Raw genomic sequence first — 24,874 nt, 5'->3', positions numbered from 1 at the left:
TTTTTAGACTTAATTTAAGCGACTAAGTTGCGATAGAGACAGGGAATAATTATCCACGAAATTAATGGCAAACCTCAAACCCTAAGTGTTGTTGTATGAAATGCTAAGCTGTTAATAACACTTTTAAAGCTGAACAAGACATAAACTTAACAAAAATTTATAGCCTGAAGTCTTATCAAAGTCATGATAATGAGACCATATATCAAGACAATGTTCCTTTCTCTAAAAGAGAAAAAAACATTTTGCTGGTTATTTTTGCATCATATTCATTACTTTTAAGGCCCCTTTCATATCCAAAATATTATTTTCCTAGGATGTTTATACATATAGTGTCATAAACAAATAATGTAGTATACTCTGTGTATAGTATAGACGGTGGGAAAAACTAAAGAAGAAACAGTATATCAAAAAAGAAGCATTTAAGAATAGTTTCTCTCTCACTGTTCTGTTCTCACCTCCTCCATAAAGTTCAACAGGAAGTCACAACTCTCAGTTGCATAATTTGTGTTTTCCACTCTGTATATTTTTCAGCTGAGCACTTATTAGAAATATTAAGTCAGTTCTAGCGAGAACACCGTCACAACACAACTTATCACATGTGATGTCACCTTCGTCTCAATCAAAGCCCCGGGGCTCTCTCACCGAAATATTTCACCTGCCAGGGGATAAGTCCTGCTGATCGTGACCCTTAGGGGCAGAGAGATTTGAGGACTCCTTTGGTGCGGGAGACAGCAAATATGAAAATGGAAGAGGATGGAATTCTGCTTCCAAATCAGTTTAGCAGCCACACTGTTTTGTTGGGTCCGGGAAAGGCATATTCCCATCCTCAATGGCAGAGTTTCACATGCCTTGGTTTCTGTGTTGCCATCATCATTACTGTTACTTTTTGGTTCTCAGAACTGATGTGCTGATGTACATTAATTTGGGTGCTTAAAAAGGTAAATTTCTTGATTTTCCCCTCTATATTTCGTATTTTGATTTTATTTTTTAAAATCATGGATGTGCACTACTTTTATAAACAGAAAAAAAATTAGTTATTTTTTTTTTCAATTCCACCAACACCTATGGAACATCTGCTATATGCCAAAGATTGTGTTAAGTAATGGGGAGCCAAAGTTGAATAGAATACAGCTCACCTCCAGGTCAGTTCATCAAAAACCAGGTCACTAAGAGCCCATTTGTCAAAGTGACTCCTGGCTGTTTGCTCTCAAAAACTCACAATCTAATAGAAAACACAGATATGTAAACAGCCATGACATGCCTTCTTTATTAGTGATGTGAAAGTTATTGTTCAAAGCTCAGAGGAGAAAATAATTCTTCTTTGGGGTCAGAGATCAGTTCAATGAGAAACTGTGATTTGATCTGAGCTCTGAAGGAGTTGGATTTAATGTGTATTGTGTCCTTTAGTTTCTCTTCACGATTTCAAGCAGAATGATGGAAAGGGTATTTTTAAAAGGCTACTTTGAACTTTAGGCTTTGGTCCAAACTAAGCACAAGGGAGGTCTTCCTTTTACTTTTGTGCTTTCGCCTTATGCTTATAATAATTCTTAAAAGTATTTGGACACAGCCTCCTCACCCATGCAGACTCACTGAAGCAAAAAGAGCAACTCCGTCCTCCCAGCTCCTGGTCTGTTGGCAAAGCCGTTTCCGAGTTAGGCATGTACACCCCTGAAGTTGGACGGGCTCATAAGCTCTGATCTCAGTGACGCCCTTCATCTGCCCCTGGAGTAGCCGTGTATGCACGGTTCTCCACTCTAGCTGGTGATCATGTCTTGCCTCATGATGTCAGACAGGTTCATAAACAATGCCAACGCAAGAGGACAAGAAACTGGATGTCTCAGCTGATGAAGGGCCAGGCTCACAGGCAGATGGGAAATTATAGAAACTAAGGCAGCTGTTGGTCCACAGGATGACTTGATGCACCTTCAATAAAGCAACCTAGGCAGTCTTGCACCAGGACACACAGCTTCATAAGGGGGGGGGGTGTCCCCGCTTGTCCCCAGCCTGATGCATTTGTACAGGGCATAACCTGTCAACTGTACACTTTGAATCTACTGTTTTGAAAACATCTGCATTGGTCTGTGCTTAATGCTACTTTATCAGACTCCCCAGAGGTCTATGCGCCATTTTTATTGTGTCCCATTAGGTCCTTGTTCACCTGTGCACAGTTGGACACAGTGGTGCTCCCACTGTAGCAAAATTGTAATAGCTTACAGCTCCATGTCTCCAATGAGGATCTTAAGCTACATTTTGCACTTTGGGGTCCAGGCAGGTGCATGACCTCAGTCCTTGGAAATACTGACTTCCTACCAATGCACAATGAAGAAGTCCTTAATAAATTAGGTATCTTCTTGTATATGCTATACCAGGAATACAGTAATCAATATACATCAGTCCTTGGGGGTCCAAAAATGTTCTCTGATTCTACATACTAGGTCCTTTGTTGCTTTTTCAAGCAGGCCTATGTGAAAAGGCCAGATAAGACTGTTTGTTGCAGAGTACTGCTTAATTCTTGTAGGAGTAAGAGATTAGTCAAATGGGACTAATGAACCTGTGGTCACAGAATCTACGCTTCAAATGAAGCATATGATCACAGGAAAAGCTCTGAATGCTGTTAGATTGTCAGAAAAACTGCATTTGCTTGGAATGTACTCTGCTTATTACATGAAGCACTTTGGTAAGGGCCATAACCAACAGACGGCAATTTCGATGCCCCCTTCCATTGTTTTCGTCCCCAATGTGAAACAAAGATCACATGCACCCTTTTTCCACTGGTGTTGACCAGAGGGAAACGGTCTGACAATGCAATACTTTTGGACCTACGATCTGGTACCCCCTCCTCTACAGGATCATACCACCCACTACATCCCAAACTCGACTCACGCCCTCACCAGCTGGCCTTGTGGTTATACAATTACTTTGCAATCTAAAGTTTAGATAAAGAAGAATCAGCTTAGTCGTAACAAAAAGCAGCCCAATGAAAATTAAGAAAGGTTAAAGTTGAGAAATGTTACTTCAAATTAAAAAGGAATACTCCTGAGTAGCATAGAAAAGTATCTTCTAATAAAACAACTGAATCTAAATTAAATTATGAAATAGTCTCAAAGAATTAGAAGATTTCTTAAAAAACACATTGCATTCACTTGAGACAAAAGTGGCATATTTTGGGAATGGTCTGTAATGGTTAACTTTTTTGGTTACAAGCAGGACACCCCTGATGACTACTCGTAGAGTCAGCTCTAGTATAATTGCTTGCAATTACTTATTTAATTTCCATCTGCCCTGGTAGTTTATATGCACCATGAAGTCAGCATCCCCAACGTCAGCAATTCTCCTGACAGAAAACCTCCTGAACACATACTTGTTGGTTGAATGAATGAATGAATGAATGTAAATGTACTCAAACTTCTCATAAATGACAATGGATTCGAGGGAGACAGTCAATAAATCTTTAAGATCCATCACTTCCACTAGAAAAGCAACTCATTTATTCTCTACATTTAAAGTGGCAAAAAAAATTCATTTCATCAAATTATACATCTGAAATATGTATAGTTTACTGTATATGAATCATAACACAATAAAGGTGTTAAAAAAATAAAGTGGCAAAAATAATGACATACATTATATGTGAGATCTACACATGACAAATTTATTTATTTATTTTGCATTACTTTGGGCAATGAGTCTCAGTCTTGGCTACACATTATAATCAACTGAGGAGCTTAAAAAAAAAGTCCCAGTTGAAACAGAATCTCTGGAGTAGGGCTGAGTATGGCTAATTTTCAAACGTTTCCAATGATTCTAATAAGCAGGCAATGTTGAGAATGCTGACTGAGGGGCACTCTTTCCCAAACTTGTCTGATCTTAAGAAGCACCTGGGTTGCTCAGTCCACAATCAGCCCTGAGTGCTATCTAGGGTTTTTTGTTTGTTTGTTTGTTTTGTTTTTGTTTTTTTGCCAATTTGGAAGATAAAAAGTGACCTCTGTTGTTTTGACAGAGGAGCACTCATTTCTAATTCTTCCAGGCTGTCTGAGTTCAAATTTCACCTTCCACAGAGTTGCCACTGCTTCTAATTTAGTGTCAACACTAAAGTAATTTATTGCAGGATTATTTTCCAGGCTATTCTGGGGCATTTCTTCTTGTCCAGAAATAATACTTCTACAACTTTCGTTAGACTATAGCTTTATTACTGTAAATCGATTTTCATCTATCTAAAGTAATTGCAGCATATGATTAAGTGTCAGGATGAGTTGTTTGGACATTTAGGGCCGTGGGACTGCAGCGGAGGGAAAAATCAATGTGGATTTTAATGACACAAAGAGAGGTCTTGGGCTGGAACCAGATGGATGGTGGGAGGAAAGGGGAACGGGGTCCTGGGCAGAGGGCATGGCAAGTCATGAGCAAAGGGTCTATCCTAGGGAAACAAAATACCCATAAACTAAATCCACCATTGCTTATTTTCTCTTCTGTTGCTTCTGCCTGTGATGCATCTCTCCTTTGTAGACTCTCTGAATCCTACCCCTTCCTATCCATATTCCCAAACCCCAGGCTCGACCTGCTCAATCAGAGTTGGAAGTGGGGGCTAGAAATCTACATTTTTAACAAGTTCCCCAAGAGTTTTTATAATGAAACGATTACTTAGGGTGATGAATCTATCTACACAATTTGAGAGGAAGATAGATGGAACAGAATATCCCTGAAAGGGAAACAAATGCAACAAACTAGAACCTTTGTCGAAATAAATCAGACATGCCATTTTTCATTTGTCAAAGTGGCAAAGATTAAAACACTTTGCACCACTCAGTGTTGAAGATGGAATGAGCTTTTACACACTGCTGGTGGGAATGTGAATCGGTACATTACTAAAGGACAATTTGGCAATTCTTATCAAGAGTCAACATTTTTCATACCCTTTGACATAGTAATTCCACTTTTAGAAAATTTATCCTAAGGCTGCGGTCGCAACCTTGGCAATTTGTCAGAATCACTTGGGAAACTTTTACAAACTACTGATTTCTGGGCCCCAGTCCCTGGAGATTCTGATTCTGTAGATTTGAGGCAAGGTTTGGGAATCTGGGTTTTAAAAATATTGATGTAATTTGGGCATATATATACTTTAATTTTAGGTCATAGAAAAGTTAAAAATTGCTGAGGAGTGATGGAAATGTTAGCTATCTTGATTGTGCTAGTGGTTTCATTGGTGTATCTAGCTATCAAAATTCATCAAATTGTATGTGTATTGAAATATGTGTAGTTTACTGTACAGGAACCATACCACAATAAACGTGTTAAAATAAACAAACAAACAACTAGGCATGCTGCTTTAAAAAAAAATTGCTGAGAGCCCCATCCTTCACTTCGTCCCCTCATTCCCTGTGGGTAATCCCACAGAACATGTTGCTCTATGTTTTTTCACTCCATAACATGGATTATAATCATTATTCTATTTCAGTATATTCAGATCTAATATTTTAATAGATGTTTCTGCATGGAAATAATTGCTTTAACCATTGTGATCATTTAAAGATGGACATTTGAGATCACTTTCAATGAATGTTCTTATACGGATATGCTTTTAACCTGTGTGAGAATTTTTGTAGAATAAATATCCAGAAATAGAATTGATGAGTCACATTAAACTTTGATATTGACAAACAAACAGCTTTCCAAAATGGTTTTACCAAATGTGGCAGACATACCTACCCGTTCCCCCAAATTTGCTTCCTCTCTGATAGGATGCAGTAAGTCCTTAGAACTGGGAAGTGGCAGCCCATTCAGAGATTACACTTCCTACCATTGTTTGCATGGTGTGGAAGGCATGTAACTAGTTCTTGCTAATGAGATGTAGATACAGTGTATCATTTCTAGGCCAAGAAATCTCACATATGGCTGTGACTTCACGCTCTTTCTCTTTCTCTAGCTCTTGTCTCCAAAGACATCCAGGTCCCTTCAGAATAGTCAAGCCACACTGTAGAGAGAACTTGGGTCTCTGAATTGCAATGAAAAGGAAAGCCACCCACTTAACTACAGAACAGCCAATATCAAACTATTATATACATGACAAATCCTATTGTCTGATAGTTTGTTTAATACAGTAACTGGTATTGTTCTCATTAATATATCAATTTACAGTCATGTCAACAGTGGGTATCTGTATTAAAAACAACTCTACAAGTGATTTTAATGCATAAAGTTAAAACCCACAATCCTAACATAATAACTATAAATATAAATAAACTTTTAACAATAGATATATGTACTTCACTTATATTAATGAAAAACAGGAAAAAGTAATAAATGTCTGATTAATAGGTGAATACAAATGATGCTGAAAAAGATTATTTAATGGCATGGAATGCCGTTCCGTGGTTGCTTGATTATTTAAGTGAATGTATGAAGCTTAGAAAGGATATAAAACAATATTGATTTTTAAAATAAGTTAAAAGATATATTTGAGTAGAAATATTGGCAGGAAATATAATATACTACAGCATAATACTAAAATGTTAACAATCGTTATCAGTTAAAGTTACATTTACAGATGATCTTTTTACTTATCTATGTTTTCTAAACTTTCATTATTGGATGTGTATCACCTTTGTAATAAGAAATAAAGTTCTTTAAAAATCAGTAGGTATAATATTGAACTACATCAGCAAAAAGATATAACCTACAGGAACTTAGAGATAAACCACCCACGAGGCTCTGGACTCTTGTTGTTTGAGGCTCAGTAAGTTATGAAAGTTGGCTGCCTCTGAGAGCAGACCTGAAACTCAAGTGTTCACATGATGATCAAAAGACTTCCTACGGGGCAGATTTCCAACAAGTACATGTTTATTAATTGATTAGCAAGGTTGGAGATTAGGACCTATATGTAGAGCTAAAAAGAGTTAGACACAGGAAATTAACAGCCTCCCCAAATACAGTTTCTGTTTTTCAATTCATGGAGAACTATTTTTAAAAAATAAGAACCTGATGTCCTTCCATTTGCTGATAAGTTCTTCCATTCACTGGTAAGTGAACAATGGGAAAATGGACTTAATTTATAACAGGTGACAAAAGAAGGCATTTTTTGATGACCATGTTGGTAAGGTAGTGATTGGAAGGCTACAAAGTCTGTTCGTGCAATACCCTTCACTAAAGATTTTAAATAACAGGAAACAGATTGAAGTGGTTCCACTGTGGTTTTAAAAACCAAAGGGTGGGACACCTAGGGTGATCCTTCTTTGCCCTTTGACTTCTTGCTTGTAGATAAGAATAAAGGAAGGAGAGAATGAGTGGTGTTAAACACCAATACAGCACTTTAAAATGATAGTGAAAAAGAATATGAAGACGAATATACGTATGTTCATGTATGACTGAAACATTATGCTGTACACCAGAAATTGACACAACATTGTAAACTGACTATACTTCAATAAAAATACATATATATCAAAAAAATGATAGTTATAGCACTAAAAATGACAAACAAAAATTAGATGTGAAGTTCTTAAATTTCATTGTGCTTATAAAGATATAATGGAGTGAAAAATGGAAAATAAACGCCTATTTTTAAAAGATTGAGTAAAGTATAGTACATTCATAAGATGTGAAAGACCTACAAAAGAACACTGTAAACACTGCTGAGAGAATTAATGACCTAAACATATGGATACTTCATGTGATTACCAGAAGCTTGGGGGAAGGAAAGAATTGGGAGATGTTGGTCCAAAGGTACAAATGGAGTCATGCAGGGTGAATAAACCTAGAGAGCTAATGCACAGCATGACAACTATGGTTAATTACACTATATTAAACAATGGAAATATGCAAAGAGAGTAGATTCCAGGTGATCCTGCCACACACACACAAATGATAACTATGAGGGGAGAGGGTATAACTCAGTGGTAGAGCACATGCCTACCATGCACAGGGTCCTGGGTTCAATTCTCAGTATCTCCACTAAAAAATGAATAAATAAACCTAATTTCCTCCCAGCCAAAAAGACAAACAAAAATGATAACTATGTGAGATGATAATATTAATTTGATTGTAGTAACCCTTTGATTATGTACATATATTTTAAATTATCATATTATACACATTAAATATATATAACTTTATAAAAATACATAAAATATATAAAAGAAAACAACCCTAGACTGTGGTTTTGTATCTCATCAAGTAATCTCTGCTTTGCAGAATAAAAGGAGAGGTAATATTTCCAATTCATTTTATAAGATTAGTGTAACATTGATGTTGAAACCAAGTAAGAACTGTAAAAGAAAAGGCTATATTTGCAAATAGATGCAAAATCCTATATAAAATGTTAGCAAATCAGTCAGCAGTGTATAAAAACCAAACAGTTTATCTCAGGAATGTAACAATGGTTCAATATAAAAAAATCTATATCATATATCTTAAGTATGTATTAAAGAAGATAAGTGTATAATTATCTCAAGAGATAAAGAAAAATCATTTGATAAAATTGATTCCTAAAAATATCTCTAAAAATATCTGTAAACTAGGATTATAAGAAAATTTCCTCAACACCATAGACCTACAGCAAGCATTATCTTAATAAAACACTTCACCTCCTATGACCGCTTCACTTCAATGTTGTAGTGAAATTCCTAACTGATAAGAGAAAGAAATAAGCATAAATCCTGCAAAGGAACAACCAAACCTCTCCTTATTTGCAGACGATATAATTGTCTACAGAAAATAAAAGAGAGTCTGCACAAAGCTAGAATCAGTAAGAGCATTCAGGAGAATTTGCATTCAAACATCAGTAGCATTCTATGGACTAGCAATAATCATATAGAAAATGCAATAGAAAAAAAGATACCACTCAAATATCAATAAATTGTTAAAAAAAAAAACACCTTAGGCATAAATCTAGGAAAAGACACACTATAACTTTACAGGGAAGGTTTAAAAATAGCACTAAAGAACATAGAAAACAACCTGAATAAGTGTAGTGACATACCATGTTCATTGATGGAAAGAATCAATATCATGAAGGGAGAATGGGCAGTGAAAGGAATGGCAGAGGCCCTCCCAAGTAATTTCTAGGTGAATCTCTAACAATTACTTTGCCATCGCACTGTTTTATTGTGTAAGGAACTTCAAAATCTTTTGTACTCTTGACCTAGCTCCTGGGGAGCTGGTATGGTTCAAAAAGCCCCCCCCCCAACTTCTCAGGTGAAGGCCAATGCTAGGATGGCTGTCTCTGGCTCCCTTTCACTTCAGCCTTTTTCCTCTCCCAAGTTAGCACATCTTCTCCAGGTTTCCAGATGCTTAGTGTTTCTTTCCTCTAAAAGGTGTTCTCAGCTCTTCCTGCTTCTCGTCCCAACCAGCTCGACCTTCTCTCACATGTGCCATACACTCTAAAAACACTTCTTCCCAAAGCCAGTTCCCTCCATCCTTAGAAATTGCTGGTTTCGGCAAGAAAATCTTATAATCCAAAGTGCTTGTGGTCTCAACACTGCATTTGCAATAATGACATGACATTTGCTCCATTTAGTTAGGGATAATCATTGCAATAAGGCGATATTCACGTGTTCAGCGTTAGCTCAACTCTTCATTTATTAAACACCACATTGAGCCCCTATGATGTGCTGGGCTCTATGTTAAGCTCTGAGGATGCAAGGATGAATGTGCCAAAGGGTTCGCAGTCTTGTGGAGGAGACAGGCAAGTATGTAGACACATTTGTTTCAGTTGCTCTCCATTAACTTCCTACTGCACTCCACTTAGAATTTATCAAACTAATCTTGTTAGCCCACTTCCTTCCCCAAACCTAATCTTCATTATGCAGCAACATTCATGTAATAATCCAAACTAAAACTCTCAGTCATCTCTTATTTCTTGCTCTCTCACACATTTCATATCTATTCACTCGTTATGCATCAATTCTTTTATCAAATTATCTCACAACTCCAGCACATTTTTCTCATCTTTGTTGTCACTGCCTAGCTCAGCATCCTATTTCCTTTCCCTTGGACAACTGCAATAATGTCCAAGAAAAAGGATAAATTAGGCATTTGGGATTAGCAGATACAAACTACTATATATAAAATAGATAAACAACAATGTTCTACTGTATAGCACAGGGAACTTTGTTCAGTGTCTTGTAGTAACCTACAATGAAAAGGAATATATATATATATATGTGTGTGTATATATATGTATAACTGAATCACTGTGCTGTACACCTGAAACACAACATTGTACATCAACTATACTTCAATTAAAAAATGTTTAAGTCCAAACAGGCCTCCATGCCCCTGTGTTCACATCTGCTGCGCTATCCTCCACACCGTCGTCATGAAGTCTTTGTCTCTGTCTATCTCTATCTCTATCATCTCTATCTCTACCTCTTTCTCTGGGAAGACTTTTTATTGTTCAGAAGAAGAAGTAGAAGAACCTAGCGGAGGAGATATGGTGAGTTGATGGTGTGCTGAACTACAGAGAACCAATGAGATATTAATTTTTCCCAAAATAAATCCCAACAGAGATGATGTAAGTTATGAAACCCTGGTAAGCATGAAAAACTAGTTGTTTTTTAAAAGTTGGATATGGTACTGCTCATTTTATCATTCCCCTATCTTTCGACTGAGGCAGAGATCACAGATTAAAGGACAGAAAATAGGCAGGTTCTTGACTCCACAGGCACACGGGAAGTTCTCATTTTTCAGGCACCAACAGAGTTCCTGGCTACCTGCAACACTTTCCCATCTCACTTGCACTTAGGAGTCCACTCAGCAGCTGGGAGTGACATCACTCCGTTCTTGACCAACGCAGCCAATCAGAGGATTATGGTAATAGCTGCTGCAGATCAACCATGGCTATAGAACCAGGTAGTAAATTGCAAGAGAAGATTTAATAAGGAGGAAGAACAATCCAGGCTTGGATAAGATGAAGGCTTGGAGGAATATGCACAAGATGATTCATGAACGAAGTTTCAGGTGGGTGGGATCTTAAGTCCATCACACTGGATTTCCAGTTTAGTGTGATGTGCACAGGACAAGGATTGCAATGCACACCATCCGCTTTCTGTTGGATGACCCAAGTTCTTAACAACTAATTCACATTTCATCTTGATGGCATACCATCCAGGTCTTAGCCCTTGAAATATGAGTGTTGTAATACTGGCATTAGGTAATAATCTCAGGGGATAACAGATTTGGTGGGGGGACTGCTGAGGACTTGGGGAAACAACGGTGGAGTGAAAATGACAAACCAGCTGCCGCTCATGTGCAGGAAACGACCTGAAAGGTTGAAGCCTCCATTTGGCTTTTTCAGAGTTAACACTAAGTGACTACACCGGGTTCTGTTCAGGTTGGAGGCTGAGGTCACCCCTTCGCCTCTCTCTGTGTGCGGTGAACAGAGGGGAAGGAAGAGGAGTGACCCGAGAAAGCAGCCTGCGTTAGAGGACAAGATCTGGCAGATTCACAGCCGCTCAGGAGTTAAAGCAACTTTTTCCTCCTTCATATTGCAAAAATGTGTTTCTAATCCTCCACCTTGTCATGTTAGAAATCTCACCTCACCTGATACTCAGAACCATCAACAGGAGTTTTACAGACTAGGCAAGAAGAAACCTCTGTTCGCTCAACTTTCAAGGAGCTTTCAGCTTCAGCAAGTACTTTGGTTCAGTCAAATCTCAATCCCCCTGAGAAAGAGGCCATGAGTGCAGAGAATAGAACACGTGTGGTGTGGGTTACACTTGCACGTGCCCCCTCACACACTGAGTTTAAAACTCTCACTAATAGACTCATTACCCTGGTGGGTGAAAAATGCTCTGTGGGTGGTGGGATTACTAACCACAGAGTTAACACCCAAACCCTAAACACAGGCTCCTAATTGATGGAGATTTTTTTTTCCCCCATTATCAGAGAAGTTTGCTGATGACTGTTTTCTCTGACTTCCCTAAAACTAATTTTTGAGTAATAGCCACAGAAGTTCCTACAAGTTAAAAACAAAAATGTAAGAGGTATGAATATTTTAGATTTCTTCCATGACTTCCTCCAATTGTATTCCTAGTGCTTAAAATGTGACTGATAACACAGTAAGAACTCATTAAATATTTGTTGATGAAATAAGATTTGTTATATAATATTTATAAAAGACTGTACAAAGTGATAGAGAAAGTATGAACATGATGAGATGGGTTCATTCTCCTATTAGCGAATGGTAACAAAAAGAAAGCCACACAATGAAATTTCAAAATGAAAAATTAATAAATATTCTTCAAAGAGAATATTTTATATTGATCTTTTTGAAAGTTTAATTCACCAATATTATCTTGTATGTAAAACGTTCCTCGCAACATAGTAACAAATACACAAAGCAAAAACTTCTAGAAGTTTGAGAGAGTTGATAAATCCACAGAAGTAGAAAAAGACTGACTTCAGAATGTGTACAAAAATCAACGGAATTGAATCACTCTGCTGTACACCAGAAATTAACACATTATACATTGTACACCAGAAATTAATGTAATGTTGTAAGCTGACTATACTTCAATTAAAAAATAATAAAAATCAATGAAAATTTCTAACAGGTATCCCTGATTCCTTCATAACTAACTACAATTTAATAGTCAGAGCAAGCTTTGAAAAATAGAAATCAGTTCATGTCACATTTCTGCTCAAACCTCTCAATGGCTTCCCATCATACACAGAATAAGACTCAGATTCCTGACCAAGGCCCACAAGCTTGTTCACAAGACAGCCCCAGCTCACCTCTTTGATCTCATCACTTTGTTATTTCATGTTTTTGATGCATTCTTGTAAAACCTGTAGTTTGCCTTAGAACTGCTGAGTTTTGTCCAGTTAATGGATATTTTTTTCTGATACTGTGTACTTCTAATCTCTTACACACTTTATTTTCACTTTTTGTAGCCATGCTTTTGAAATTTTAGCATGTGCACTTAACATCTGTGTCTGATTTCCTTTAGTATTTTGTTCAGTGAATGTGTCTTTGTAGTGAACTTTTAATTTTGTATAATAATTGAGCTGGGTATAGAATTTGAAGTTGATGGATATCATATTTCAGCTCTATGAAGAGATTGTTCTATTTTTTTCTCACTTGATATTGTTTTAAATTTGGCTTTCAGTTTCTCTCTCATTTCCATGTAGGTAATATATTTGTTCTCCCTGCTACTTTTAGGATCTTTTCTTTCTCTCTGGTGTCTTATAGTTTATTTTTATTTATCATGCTTGGGACCTGCATTTCTGGAATCTAAGAATATATGACAGCCACATACTTACAGCTCCTACTTATAGTTCTGTTTTACAGTTTTAAAATTTTTTGGTTCTGTAATTTCTCTCGATTTGTAATAAGTTTATCTATGCATTTAAAAAAGAAAGGCTGGAACTAAAGTAAGCACTTAAATAAAGAAGTTAGAAAGAGAACAAAAAATTAAACTGAAGAAATAAGATGGGTACAACACCAGACTGGTACATGATATATGTCCATTGCCAAGTACAGACAGGGATATGGAGCCAAAACTCTCACTCTACTGGGAGAATGTAAACTTGTATCACCATTTCAGAAAACATTCTTGGCATTATCTAGTACAATTAAATATGTACATACTCCATGATTCAGTATTTCACTCCTAGGTATACATCCTAGAGAATTTCATGCATATGTGCACGATGGGGCACACACAAAAATATTCAGACTAACATTGTTTGAAACAGCAAAGAAATACTAGAAATAACCCAAGTGCCCATCAACAGTAAAATGGATAAACTATGATATATTCACACAATGGAATACTATGTAGCAATGAAAATAAATAAACTATAGGTTTACATATCAACATGGATGAATCTCAGGAACTATGCTGAGTGAAGAATAGTTGTGAAGAATATTGTGTGATCTCATTTACGTGAAATTTGGTAACCTGCAGACCTATATACTATATTGTCTAAGGATGCCAATATATATGGTGAACTCACAAAAAGGAAGAGGCTGATAAATGCAAAATTTAGATTAGTGGCTACTGTGGGTAGGGAAAGAGCAGAGTGGAGTTAAGTGTGGGGGGCACAGGAGGCTACAAAGATACTGATGGTAACTGGGTAAAAAATGTCAACAGCCTGACCATCTGCATATATATGTATAGATGTTTGGAATGATGCTCATCAAATACTAATATGGTTATATCTAGGCAGTAGATTTTGGATTATTTCTTATTTTCTTTACATACTTTTGTATTGCTTCAATTTTTAAAATTATTACTGTGCACCATTAAAATTTTTTAAAGTCATTCTGAGGGAGAGAGAAAAATGTTTGTTAGAGACTGAATATTTGTGCCTCCCTAAATTCCTGTGTTGAAGTCCTCACCCCTAATGTGATGGTATTGGGAGGTGGAGCCTCTGATAAGTGATTAGGTCATAAGGGCAGAGTCCTCTTGAATGAGACTAGTGTTCTTATAGAAAAGGACCTAGGGAGCTTCCGCCCACCCCACACTTCCGCCATGTGAGGTTACAGTGAAAAGACAGCCCTCTATGAACCAGGAAGCCGAATCTGACACTGAATACGGCAGTGCCTTGATCTTGGACTTTCTGTCCAGAACTGTGAAAAAGAAATGTCTGTTACTTAAAATCCACCCAATCAACTGTATTTTTGCTACAGTAGCCAGAACAGACTAAGACACAGACAGGAAGGTGAAAAAGGAAGAGATTTTCAATAGAAAATCTAAGAACAAAGATCTAGTAATCAAGCTCCTATGTATTTACCTAAATGGGTTGAAAACGCATGCCCACACAGATATCTACACATAAATGTTAATGTCAACTTTATTTACGATTGCCAAAAATGGATATACAAGGGAATATCACTCAGCGACAAAGAGAAATGAGCTACAAAGCTACAAAAAAGACACCGAGGAAATTTAAAAGCATATTACTAAGTAAAGGAAGCCAATCTGAAACGTCTACATACTGTATGATATCACCCATATGACATCCTGGAAAAGACAAAACTATAGAAAGAATAAAAAGATGAGTGGTTGCCAGGGGCTTGGGGGGAAGGAGGGGCAGATGAACTGGTAAAGCAGAGGAGATTTTTAGGGCAGTGAAACTGAAATGGTGGATACATGCCATCATGAATTTGTCAAAACCTACAGAATTGTATAATGGGAAGAGTAAACCCTGAGGGGAAGGTACAGCTCAGTGGTAGAACGCATGTTTGGCATGCATGGGGTCCTGGGTTCAATCCCCAGTTCCTCCATTAAAATAAATAAGTATATTTTTAAAAAATGAGTAAACCCTGATGAGTAAAGTCTCGGAGTTTTAGTAAATAATAATGTGTCACAACAGGTTCATCAACTGAAATAAATGTACAGTACCAATGCAAGGTAATCAGAGGAAAGTGGGGAAAGGCAGGTGGAGAGGGAGCATATGGGAACTTTCTGTACTTCCTGCTCAATTTTTCTGTAAACCTAAAACTGCTCTAAAAAAATAAAGTCTATTGGTTTAAAAATTTAAAAAAAATTTTTTTAAAGGATCAAGAACAGGGTGAAGGAATTCTTAAAATTTTGGGGACAGATATTTATTTTTAGCAAATCCTAGCATAGTCCTTGCCACAAGCATTACAGTTTTTTTTAATGCTTCTAACATCCCTGTAGGGTAGGTACCAGTGTGATTCCACTCAAACTGCTGAGGAAACCGAGGCCAGTGAGTGCAAGCATCTTGCCCTGGGCCACACAGCAAGCTGGTCACAGAGCCAGGATTCAAGGCCACGCAGTCCTTGCTCCTGGCCTTGACCTGAGGCTGCTTCCCCTTAAAGGAACTAAGGCAAGCTGGACATCAGTGTTCACTGCTTTCATCTCTGAGACTGCCTTTACTCTTGGTTCAGTGGTTTTGTTTAATTTGTCTTCTCTAGCAAGCCATTCCAAATTCTTATTGAAAGTAGGTGGGATATAAATAGTAAATTAAAATATTGGAACTAGGGACCTCAGCTGCTCTGTTAAGAGCTAAAATAAATTTACCTCATACCTGCTTAGTTCCCCCTGGTAGCTATTGTTTGCTCTTTTTTGCTGTGATAGTTAAAATGGATTGTACTTAAAATCCCAGAGGATGAAAATGTTCAAACCAGATAAGCACAGTGTCAATATTCCTTTGATGGGAGTTTTTTTCCTCCTTTTTGGGGAATGGGGATGTTGTGTTATCAAAAAGACCTGTCTTAACATAATTGGTGATGTTCTTTATTACTATTTTCTACTATGTTCTGAATTAACACAAATATCCAATAAGTATAGTTTATAAACCAAAGAAGCAAGTGTTTTGTTAATTCAAAATATCTTAACCAACCAAGCTGTGTTTTGAGTTTCTAGTTTGTAGTAGAACCATACTGGGTACTGGAGGGGAGACGGAGGTCACAAAAGGACTTTGACCTTCAAAGAGCTTGTGACCTGCTTAGACACATTCGGATGAGATGCCACTCGAGCCCTGGGAGCTGAGGAACGAGAGCGAGAGCAAGGGCGAGAGCACAAGTGAGAGTTTCCTTGCTGCCCTGGGGCCGCCCCGCAGGTCCTCTGGGGATGAATGGGAACTGGACTGGAGGAAGAGGGATGGCAGAGCATTCCTGGCCACAAGACTATCACGGACCATGACAGGTGCAGAGTCATTCAAGAGTGAGTCTGATGTGCTCAGGAAGAAAGAGCATATCTGATGTTCTGGGCGGGCATGCTGAGCTCCGGGCAGTTTATTGGAAAAGGTTAACAGAGACAAGGAGGGCCAGTGACACAGGCAGAGCAGTCTGTGCTTGAGATGAAATGCCATGGGTTCCTGAGCTTCCCCACAGTCTCATCCCCACCCAGAGAAAAGATGGGCTAGACACTTACTCTTGATTTATTGTTGAGTTAAGAAGATCCTGTGGTTTCCCCTATCAACACCAAGGTCCATTTTTTGAAAGCCTATTTTTTTTTTTTACCAGAATAGAAGTTCCAGTCTTCCTTACCATCCCCAAAGGGAAATAATCATCATCTTCATTTACATAAAAAGATATGGGAATTTAGAAAAATTAAGTGACTTGCCACATTTTGAGAGTCAGAATTTCCAAAGACCATGCATCACCCAAATTTTACCCACCCACATCCCTCCAGCATAGACCTGGAGGACCTTTGCTTCTAGGCGAGGGGTCAGCAAACTCTCCTATAAAGGGCCAGATAAATATGGTTGATACACACACACACACACACACACACACACACACACTCCATTTTAGGCTTTGGGTCCATACTAGTTTCTGTCACAACTCCTCAACTCTGCCGTTGCAGTACAAAGCCAGCCAGAGTCCATACATAACGGAATAAGCAAGCTCCGCTCCCCTAAAATATAGAACTTTGAATTTCCTATCATTTTCATGTCACAAACTTATTTATTTTTATTCTTTTTCAACCACTTCAAAATGTAAAAACCATTCTTCATCATGGACCATACAAACACAGGCGGCGACCTCACTGGACTTGTGGGTAACAGTATGCCAGCCCCGTTCTAGGTTTATCGATTAGAGCACTAGGTAACGAAGCCAAGGTTAAATGTCTTATCTCTGGAAGACACAGTTTGCTTTATGCTGGGAAAAATCCCGTTTTGTTGGCAACAAGTTCATTTACTACCCTGGCCAAGTGTCTTGCAAATTTGTAGGGGATTACAAGGGCAAAGATGGCTCAGTGCAATTCAAATAACAATATGTCCTCTCACATATGTCAGTAGCATCGAGCACATTTCTATTATGGTTTAGGTAAATTTTTCCCAAAAATGTACTAATTGTAACTTTGAGATGCTAAAGATGCCTCACTGAGACATGGCACTTGTATGTTTCATGTTCATCTGTTGAACAGACACTCAGTAAACAGCAGAGCAGTCCATGTTCAGAGTTTGTTTCATTAGCACCTCTGTGTTTAGGTCAATATCCACCTGCCCTTAATTCTTTAGATTTCTATTTTACTGACTTCATTCATTCATCCCTTTGATCAATGAATATCACACACCTACCATATGTCCAGCTTTGTAAGGACACTGGGAATTCAAAGCTCAATACCAAAGTCGTTGCCTTAAGTAATCCACTGTTTGGGGGAGAAGACAAACATATAGAAATAACACTAAAGTAGAATATACTAAATGCCATGATACAGATGCGTTGTAGGGGTTGTGGGAACACAGAGAGATGGTATTTGCCTGTGTGAACTTTTGGAATAGGAGGTTACAGGGCACCAGTCAATGCTTTTGAAGGAGGTGAAGTCTGAATCAAATCTGGAAAGATGCATACAACCATAATGCCTCCACACTGAATGAGAACACCACCAACTCTAAACTGTTACATAAGAGACAAAGGCAAGGGAGGACTGAGGGATCACTGTGAAACCTGTATCTTCCAGCCTTCTCAAATTTGATCATAACTAGTCAACAGTCACATGCAAATCATATACCCTCCCACTTGCAGCTTTTTTCAAAAGTTCATGAAAAACAAACACTGGGTAATGAAATAAAATTGGGCACAAAATGTAAAATGGTAAGAGAATTCCAATTTTTCCCTCTTAAATCTGGTTTGGAAATAATATCAGTCTATCTATTTGATTTTTTTAAACTGAATTTAAGACTCACAAATCCAAATATTTTGAAAAAATAGAATGTATTCTCACCTGAAGGACTTTCCTAATTCTTTTTAGATTGTGTATCAAAAGCAGGTTTTTCTCTTTGGAAACACGACCTAACTGTTCATCCAGTTGTATTAACAAGTTCTGAAGAAGAATTGTTGCCATGGTTTCATTGTTAGAAGCCGCCTCCCTAAAAAAAGCCGTAAGTGTTACTATACAGCAGGATACAGCTTAGTAAAATGCCTACTTTTTTTTTAAACACAATCATTTTAAAGTGATAAATATATTCCACCATGATAAGCATTTAGAGGTTTCTAAATTGTACACATGAAAGTATATGCAACATCACTAATCATTAGGGAAATGCAAACCAAAACATGAGACACCACTTCACACCTACTAGGAGAGCTGTTATTGAAAACACAAAATAACAATTTTTGGTGAGGATGTAAAATTAGGACCCTTGTGTGTTGCTGGTGAAAGTGGAAAATGGTTACAGCCACTGCAGAATACAGGATGGAGATTCCTCCAATTATAAACATACAATTACAAACAACAATTCTACTTCTGGGTAGACACTTAAAAGAATTGAAAGCAGGGACTTGAGTAGGTATTTACACACCAGCATTTATATCAGTTTTATTCGCAATAGCTGAAAGGCAGAAACAACCCAAATGTCTATTGAAGGATGACAGAATAAATAAACCGTGGTACATACATCCAATAGAATATTATTCAGCCTTAAAAAGGAAGGAAATTCTGATATGTGCTACATGAATGAACCTTGAAACACTATGTTAAGTAAAATGTCAGTCACAAAATAACAAATACAGTGTGATGACACTTATGTGAAATATGTAGTCAAATTCAGAGACAGAAAATAGAACAGTGGTTCCCAGGGGCTGGGATGGAGAGAATGAGGGGTTATTGTTTAATGAGTACACAGTTTCAGTTTGAGAAGATGACAAAGTTCTGGAGATGGATGGATTGTGGTGATGGATGCATAACAATATGAATAGACTTAATGTCACTAACCTATACACCTACAAATGATTAATTTTATGTTATGTGTATTTTATCACAATAAAAAAGTTAATGACTAAAGCAAAATAATTCTTAATTGGACAAGGTGAATAGAGCTTAAAAGAATTTTTGTAAAACATACTAAGAAAAAATACTTATTTATATTGAGTGTAATAGAGAATTGATAAAAACAATAGATTTACTTCCTGGCTTTTTAATATTTAGAAAATTGTTGGAGTTTGGCTTTTACAAAGCACTAAAACCATTAAGTTTTCATCTGCAATGGATGAAACCAGAAGGGACAATGATTCTCCCCCTTTGAGGAAATTTTCCAAATCCTTGAAGGAAGTTCTTTACCTGAAAAGAATGCATCTACAGAGTCAAAAGTGACCACAGAATAAATCCATGTGGACAGAGTATAAAGCATTTGTGCATCAATCCCTAGGGAAAATACAATAATGTTTGATCCTACCAGTCTTGATTTTCAATCCACTGGGCCAACAGATGTCGAATTTCCATAGGGAAGTTGTCATCATAGAATTGGTCAACTTGCTCCAAAAATTTTATTTCTAACTGTTGGACTTGATTCCACTGAGACATGCTATAAAAGAGGAAAAGTTAGAGTTTAAAAAGAATGTTAACAAATGACTGTGGTATATTTCTTTTTCTTGGATTTCAGACAATGTTGTCCATTATTTAGGTAACTGGAGGGAAAAAAATCCTCTTCTTTCATAGTTATCCAATCAAAGAAAACAGAGAAGAGAAAAATGCCTTCAATCCAAAGATGAAGCAATTCTCAGCTTTTTCCTAAAGTCATCCCTAATGAAGGAAACAGAATTCTTTCTCTGCCCCCAAACCATGTCCTTCTTTGTTCTAACAGAAACTCTTGTTCCACCTTCTCTAGAAAGCTTTCACTCCCCCTTGACACCCTCCCTCTGTTTACACAGATTTGTCTTCTCAATAAGCTCCTCCTCTACCCCTTGCTCCGTCTACACTATGACACTTTGAGCAACTTGAAGGCAAATAACAAACTCAGCTATACTTCCTAAGACCCTCTGAAAGGCTTCAGATGTGAGGAGCACCCAATAAACCTTCTTTTACATAAAATGACCCAATTCTTTTTTCTTTATTTCAGATTTGTCTGGCTCCTAGAGTCAGCCTTATATTTCCAGGCTTCTAGTCTAATTTGACAACCTCACTTTATGAAGTTTCATGTATGCACTTTCATGGGCTCTAATTCTTTCAGTTCAAAATGCCTCTGAGCAAATATTTTTATTTCTCTCTGTAATGATTCAATACAGCTGGGCAAAGCTTTTAAAGTCTACTTATAATTAGCCTCTGGTGTTCATCTGATGGTGGTTAAACCCTCAAGATACTTAAGGAGAAACCACACGGTATGTAGTTGGTAGCCTGTCATAAAACAAAAGTATGTGTTTCCCCAACATAATGCCATTCTGGCCAATTTAGAAGCTTTAGACATATTTCTTAATTCAGGGAAATTAATATGACGTCTCCCTGAAGTTATGTATTTTACTTTTTCCAGAGTCAAGTTTTTGATTGTTTTGTCAGTAATTCTAGATAAAAGAAAAAACTTTTACGTTGATTAATCACAACTTTCAAACTAACTCATAGGTAAGTGAAGATTTCCTTTTGCCTACAGAACATTATGATAATAAGTTTCACGTAGTTCATATGCATACTTCTCGGGTTTCAGATGGAGCCTTTTGGGGGCACCTTTTCCTTGATCTAAAGGTATAGAAGATTATTGCCAATGTTTTGCTAAAAGAAAGCAACTAGAAAAAGCAATGTTTCACTTTCCTACACTTTATATTTACACATATAATTACACATACTGTACGTCTCGATAAGTGCTTGTTAAGAGACGAATGTGTGGCACGCCTGATGTGAGCAGCGCAGGTGGACAGTATGACCCCAGCTTTAACACGAAAATAACTGAAGGACAAGCAGGCGAAATGATTCTCGCCCGAGATCCGCAGCGCCTAAGGACGGACCTGAGGTCTCCTGACACCACATATGGTGGTCTTTCCAGATGCTTGGGTGTATACATATTCCACCCAAAACTGGAACATCTGTCCCCGTGCCATTATTGACATTGTCCTATCAATTTATTCTAGTTGATGACAGAAAACACCAGCTGAAAATAGCATTACAATTGTAATTGCTACTATTGTTGAACCTTTGCTATGATTGGATGAAAACCTGTTTTCTAACTAAGAATTAACTGGACTGAACCCATCCTAAAGTTAGTTAGATCACTCCTAGGACCTGAGTTACCCTCCAGAGAGCTGAACCCACGGCTGAAAAAGGGAAGGATAGGTTATATTCTTAGGACATTCTTCTTTGTTGCAGCCTCTAGAAATGCCTTTAGAGGACTTTCAGTAAGTTTCTTTGCTTTCACTCTCTAAAGGCTATTTATCCCACTCCAAGAAAACTACGGAGCATTTCCTTTGAAAACTGAGTGCCTGCCCATGCTCTTTGAACGCCTGGCCCTAGAAGATCCCTATGAAGGGGCATTTCGTCCCACCGCCTGGGAGCTAATGGTGCCGTCTTGGCTCTGCGAGCCGCAGCTTGCAAAGGAGGCGACCTGCCCTAAAATATCTGCTCTCATCAAAGCCTCAATCACTAGCTACCTCAGCGGCGGACTTTCTGCTAAAATGCAGGCACGCAATCTAATGTCAGGCATCAGAGTTCAGAGAAGCTGGCTAAGAGAGTGAAGAGGGGCCCCCGCTCAGCGCTTGGCGAGGACACACCCCCCGCATCAGCCACGACGGTCCCACCCACCGTTCAGATCCGGGGGTCAGAGCGCCCAAGTCCCGCCGAGAGACCCGCGCCAGAGCGCACCTTTGACTCATGGAGTCGGACGCTTCTTTTTCAAATTACCCATCCTCGGCTAGGTTAACGTGAAGAAACTGTCAAAACAGCACGGAACTGCAAAAGCCTCCGCAGCGTCCTGCAGAAGCATTTCCTGGCCCGTGCGCCTCCAAAGAAGCCACGCGAAGGTGTGGTTGGCCCCTTACCTGGCTCTCTCAGCCCGGGTCCCAGGCGGTGCTCAAGACCAAAGTCGGAATCGCCCTTCACCGTCCCCAGGACCGAGCCGCTGACGCCATCGTCAGTAGGGGATTTGCATTTCTCCTCCCACTTGAGGCTTTCCTGTGCGTCAGTGTGCGAGTCTTTGGGACTTTACTTGGGTCGTTCACACCCACTCGCTATTCTAGAAACGCTAAAGAGCAGAAATAGGCTGAACCCCGTTTGCCAGGCGCCCCCCCCCCAGTCGGGCTACTGCCGGGGTCCCAAGGGTGTCGGGGGAGCCGGGTGGGTGGGGGTCACTCACACTCATTTTCTTCCTATTTTCCCAAACCATCTGAGACCCCCTGCAGACTTACTTGCCTGGAGCTAAATTCCTGGCTTCCGGACTTCCTCCTTTCAGACTCCACTCACCATGGAAGGTCTGCCCCTGGGCGGAAGAGGTGGGTAGCCAAGATGATAATATCAAATCAAAGACCTCCCTGTGCTCCGATTCCAGCAGGGTCTGCTCCCTGGGAGGAAGACAACCTCACCAAAAGGTCTGGACCACCTCACTAGCCCAGCGCCCACCTTCCCTCCCTAGTGGCTCTACACCTGGTTGCCGGGATACGCCCTTCTGTGACATAGGCGCCTTCTAGAATCACAGAGCTGGAGGGAGCCTTGGCCTCACCTGGTTCTAACTCCTCTTTCATATCTGAAGAGACTGAGCCCAGAGAGGTGATCTGAGTCCTTCCAGGAGTTAGCTGCGGGCCTGGATGAGACTCCAGGAGTTTCAGCTCCCTCCTTAGTAGTCTTTATATTTGGTCTCCTCCGAGCTCCTGACACACAGTAAGAGTTCCATAAATGTTCGGGAAAATTAAGACAAAAGTAAAGGGAGATAGACTAAAAGAGGTAAAAAGAATGACTCCATCTTCTTATACACATTCCTCAAGCAATATACCGAGGTTAACAGTCCTTGCTTCCCCTTTCACCCAGCCAGCCATCACACAGGTAGGGACGCTGGATTCTCCTCTTTCATGTGACATAATCATGTGATTAAATTTAACACCCCCTCCCTCCCTCACAAAAAATAAGTCAATCAATCCCAAAGTCACACATCTAATTCAAAGTCATCACCCTGAATTCCCTGGTCAGGCAGACCCGGTCCTGGCTGCCTGCTCACTGGGCGGTTTCCAGGAGCTTTTGCTGCTCTGTCCCCGACTGAAGGAAGTGCCTCAGCTGGGCTCTTCCATAAGCTGCGGGGCAAAGGCTGGGTTTCTTCTCAGGAAGCAGTCACTGCCCAAAGAATTGGAAAATGTCAAATTCTTGGCCCTCAAAGCTCTGGCCTATTTGGTCCTAACCTCTCCTTTTCTCCCCCCAACAAGAGCCCATGATCTCATGCAGACCAACCTCCACTGCTCCCCAGAGGAACCTCTCATGTCTCAGCCTTGATGCTCCCTTCAACGGCAGTTTCTTCCCCCAACTTGTCTACTTATTGAAATCCTTTCCTTTGCAGTGAAAATTTCACTGATGACCCCAATCCACAGCAACTTTTCCCTGCTCTGAATTCTCATCTCTCTTCCCATCCAAGCTAGTGCTGTCCAAGAGAAGTAAAATGCAAACCACATGTTTAAATGTTCTAGTAGCCACATTAAAAAAGGGGGGAAAAAAAAGGCAGGTGGAATCAATTTCAATACTATAAATAACACAATACATACAGCATATTATTTCAGCATATAGTCAATACAAAAAGTTATAATGAGAGACAGCATTCAGCATTCCTTATTTCACACCAAGCCTGTGGAGTCTGGTGTGTACTTGGCACTTTGAGAACATCTCAATTCAGATAAGTCACATTTCAAGTGCTTAGTAGCCACATCTGGCTAGCGGCTACCATATTGGACAGCACAGACCTAACTCACCCATTTAGCACTTTTCGCTTCCTGCCTTATAGTGTTAGTCACATTGGCAAAAGGTCTTTATCATCATTATATTCAACTGTTGAGTGACTGATGTACGAAGCAGAGGGTTTGTTCCCGTCTTAGTTTTAAGGACCTCACCTTGGGATGCTCCCAGCAGCTCTCAAACTATTTGGTCTCAAGATACTTTTATACTATTAAAAATTGTTGACAACTCCAAAGAATCTTCTGTATTAGAATTAATTATTTATTGCATCCAAACTTAAAACATTTATTCGTTTAAAATTATAGTCATAAACTCATTATGTGTTA

General features: G+C 38.8%; 1 protein-coding gene across 1 annotated transcript in view; it reads right to left on the bottom strand.

The window, feature by feature from the left end:
• STAT4 (signal transducer and activator of transcription 4) overlaps positions 1 to 22,644 on the bottom strand; it is an 82,339-nt gene extending 59,695 nt beyond the window's left edge. The window contains exons 1-3 of the mRNA XM_074364257.1: positions 22,482 to 22,644; positions 20,092 to 20,220; positions 18,642 to 18,786 (exon numbers count right to left, since the gene is read on the bottom strand). Of these exons, the coding sequence (XP_074220358.1) occupies positions 18,642 to 18,786; positions 20,092 to 20,220; positions 22,482 to 22,492 (285 nt within the window). The 5' untranslated portion in view covers positions 22,493 to 22,644. The remainder of the gene's footprint in view (positions 1 to 18,641; positions 18,787 to 20,091; positions 20,221 to 22,481) is intronic.
• Positions 22,645 to 24,874: the final 2,230 nt, after the last annotated feature.

The sequence above is a fragment of the Camelus bactrianus genome, chromosome 5 (assembly GCF_048773025.1).
Source record: "Camelus bactrianus isolate YW-2024 breed Bactrian camel chromosome 5, ASM4877302v1, whole genome shotgun sequence".
In the NCBI taxonomy this organism is placed as follows: Eukaryota; Metazoa; Chordata; class Mammalia; order Artiodactyla; family Camelidae; genus Camelus; species Camelus bactrianus.
This window is presented reverse-complemented; position numbering and strand designations above follow the sequence as displayed.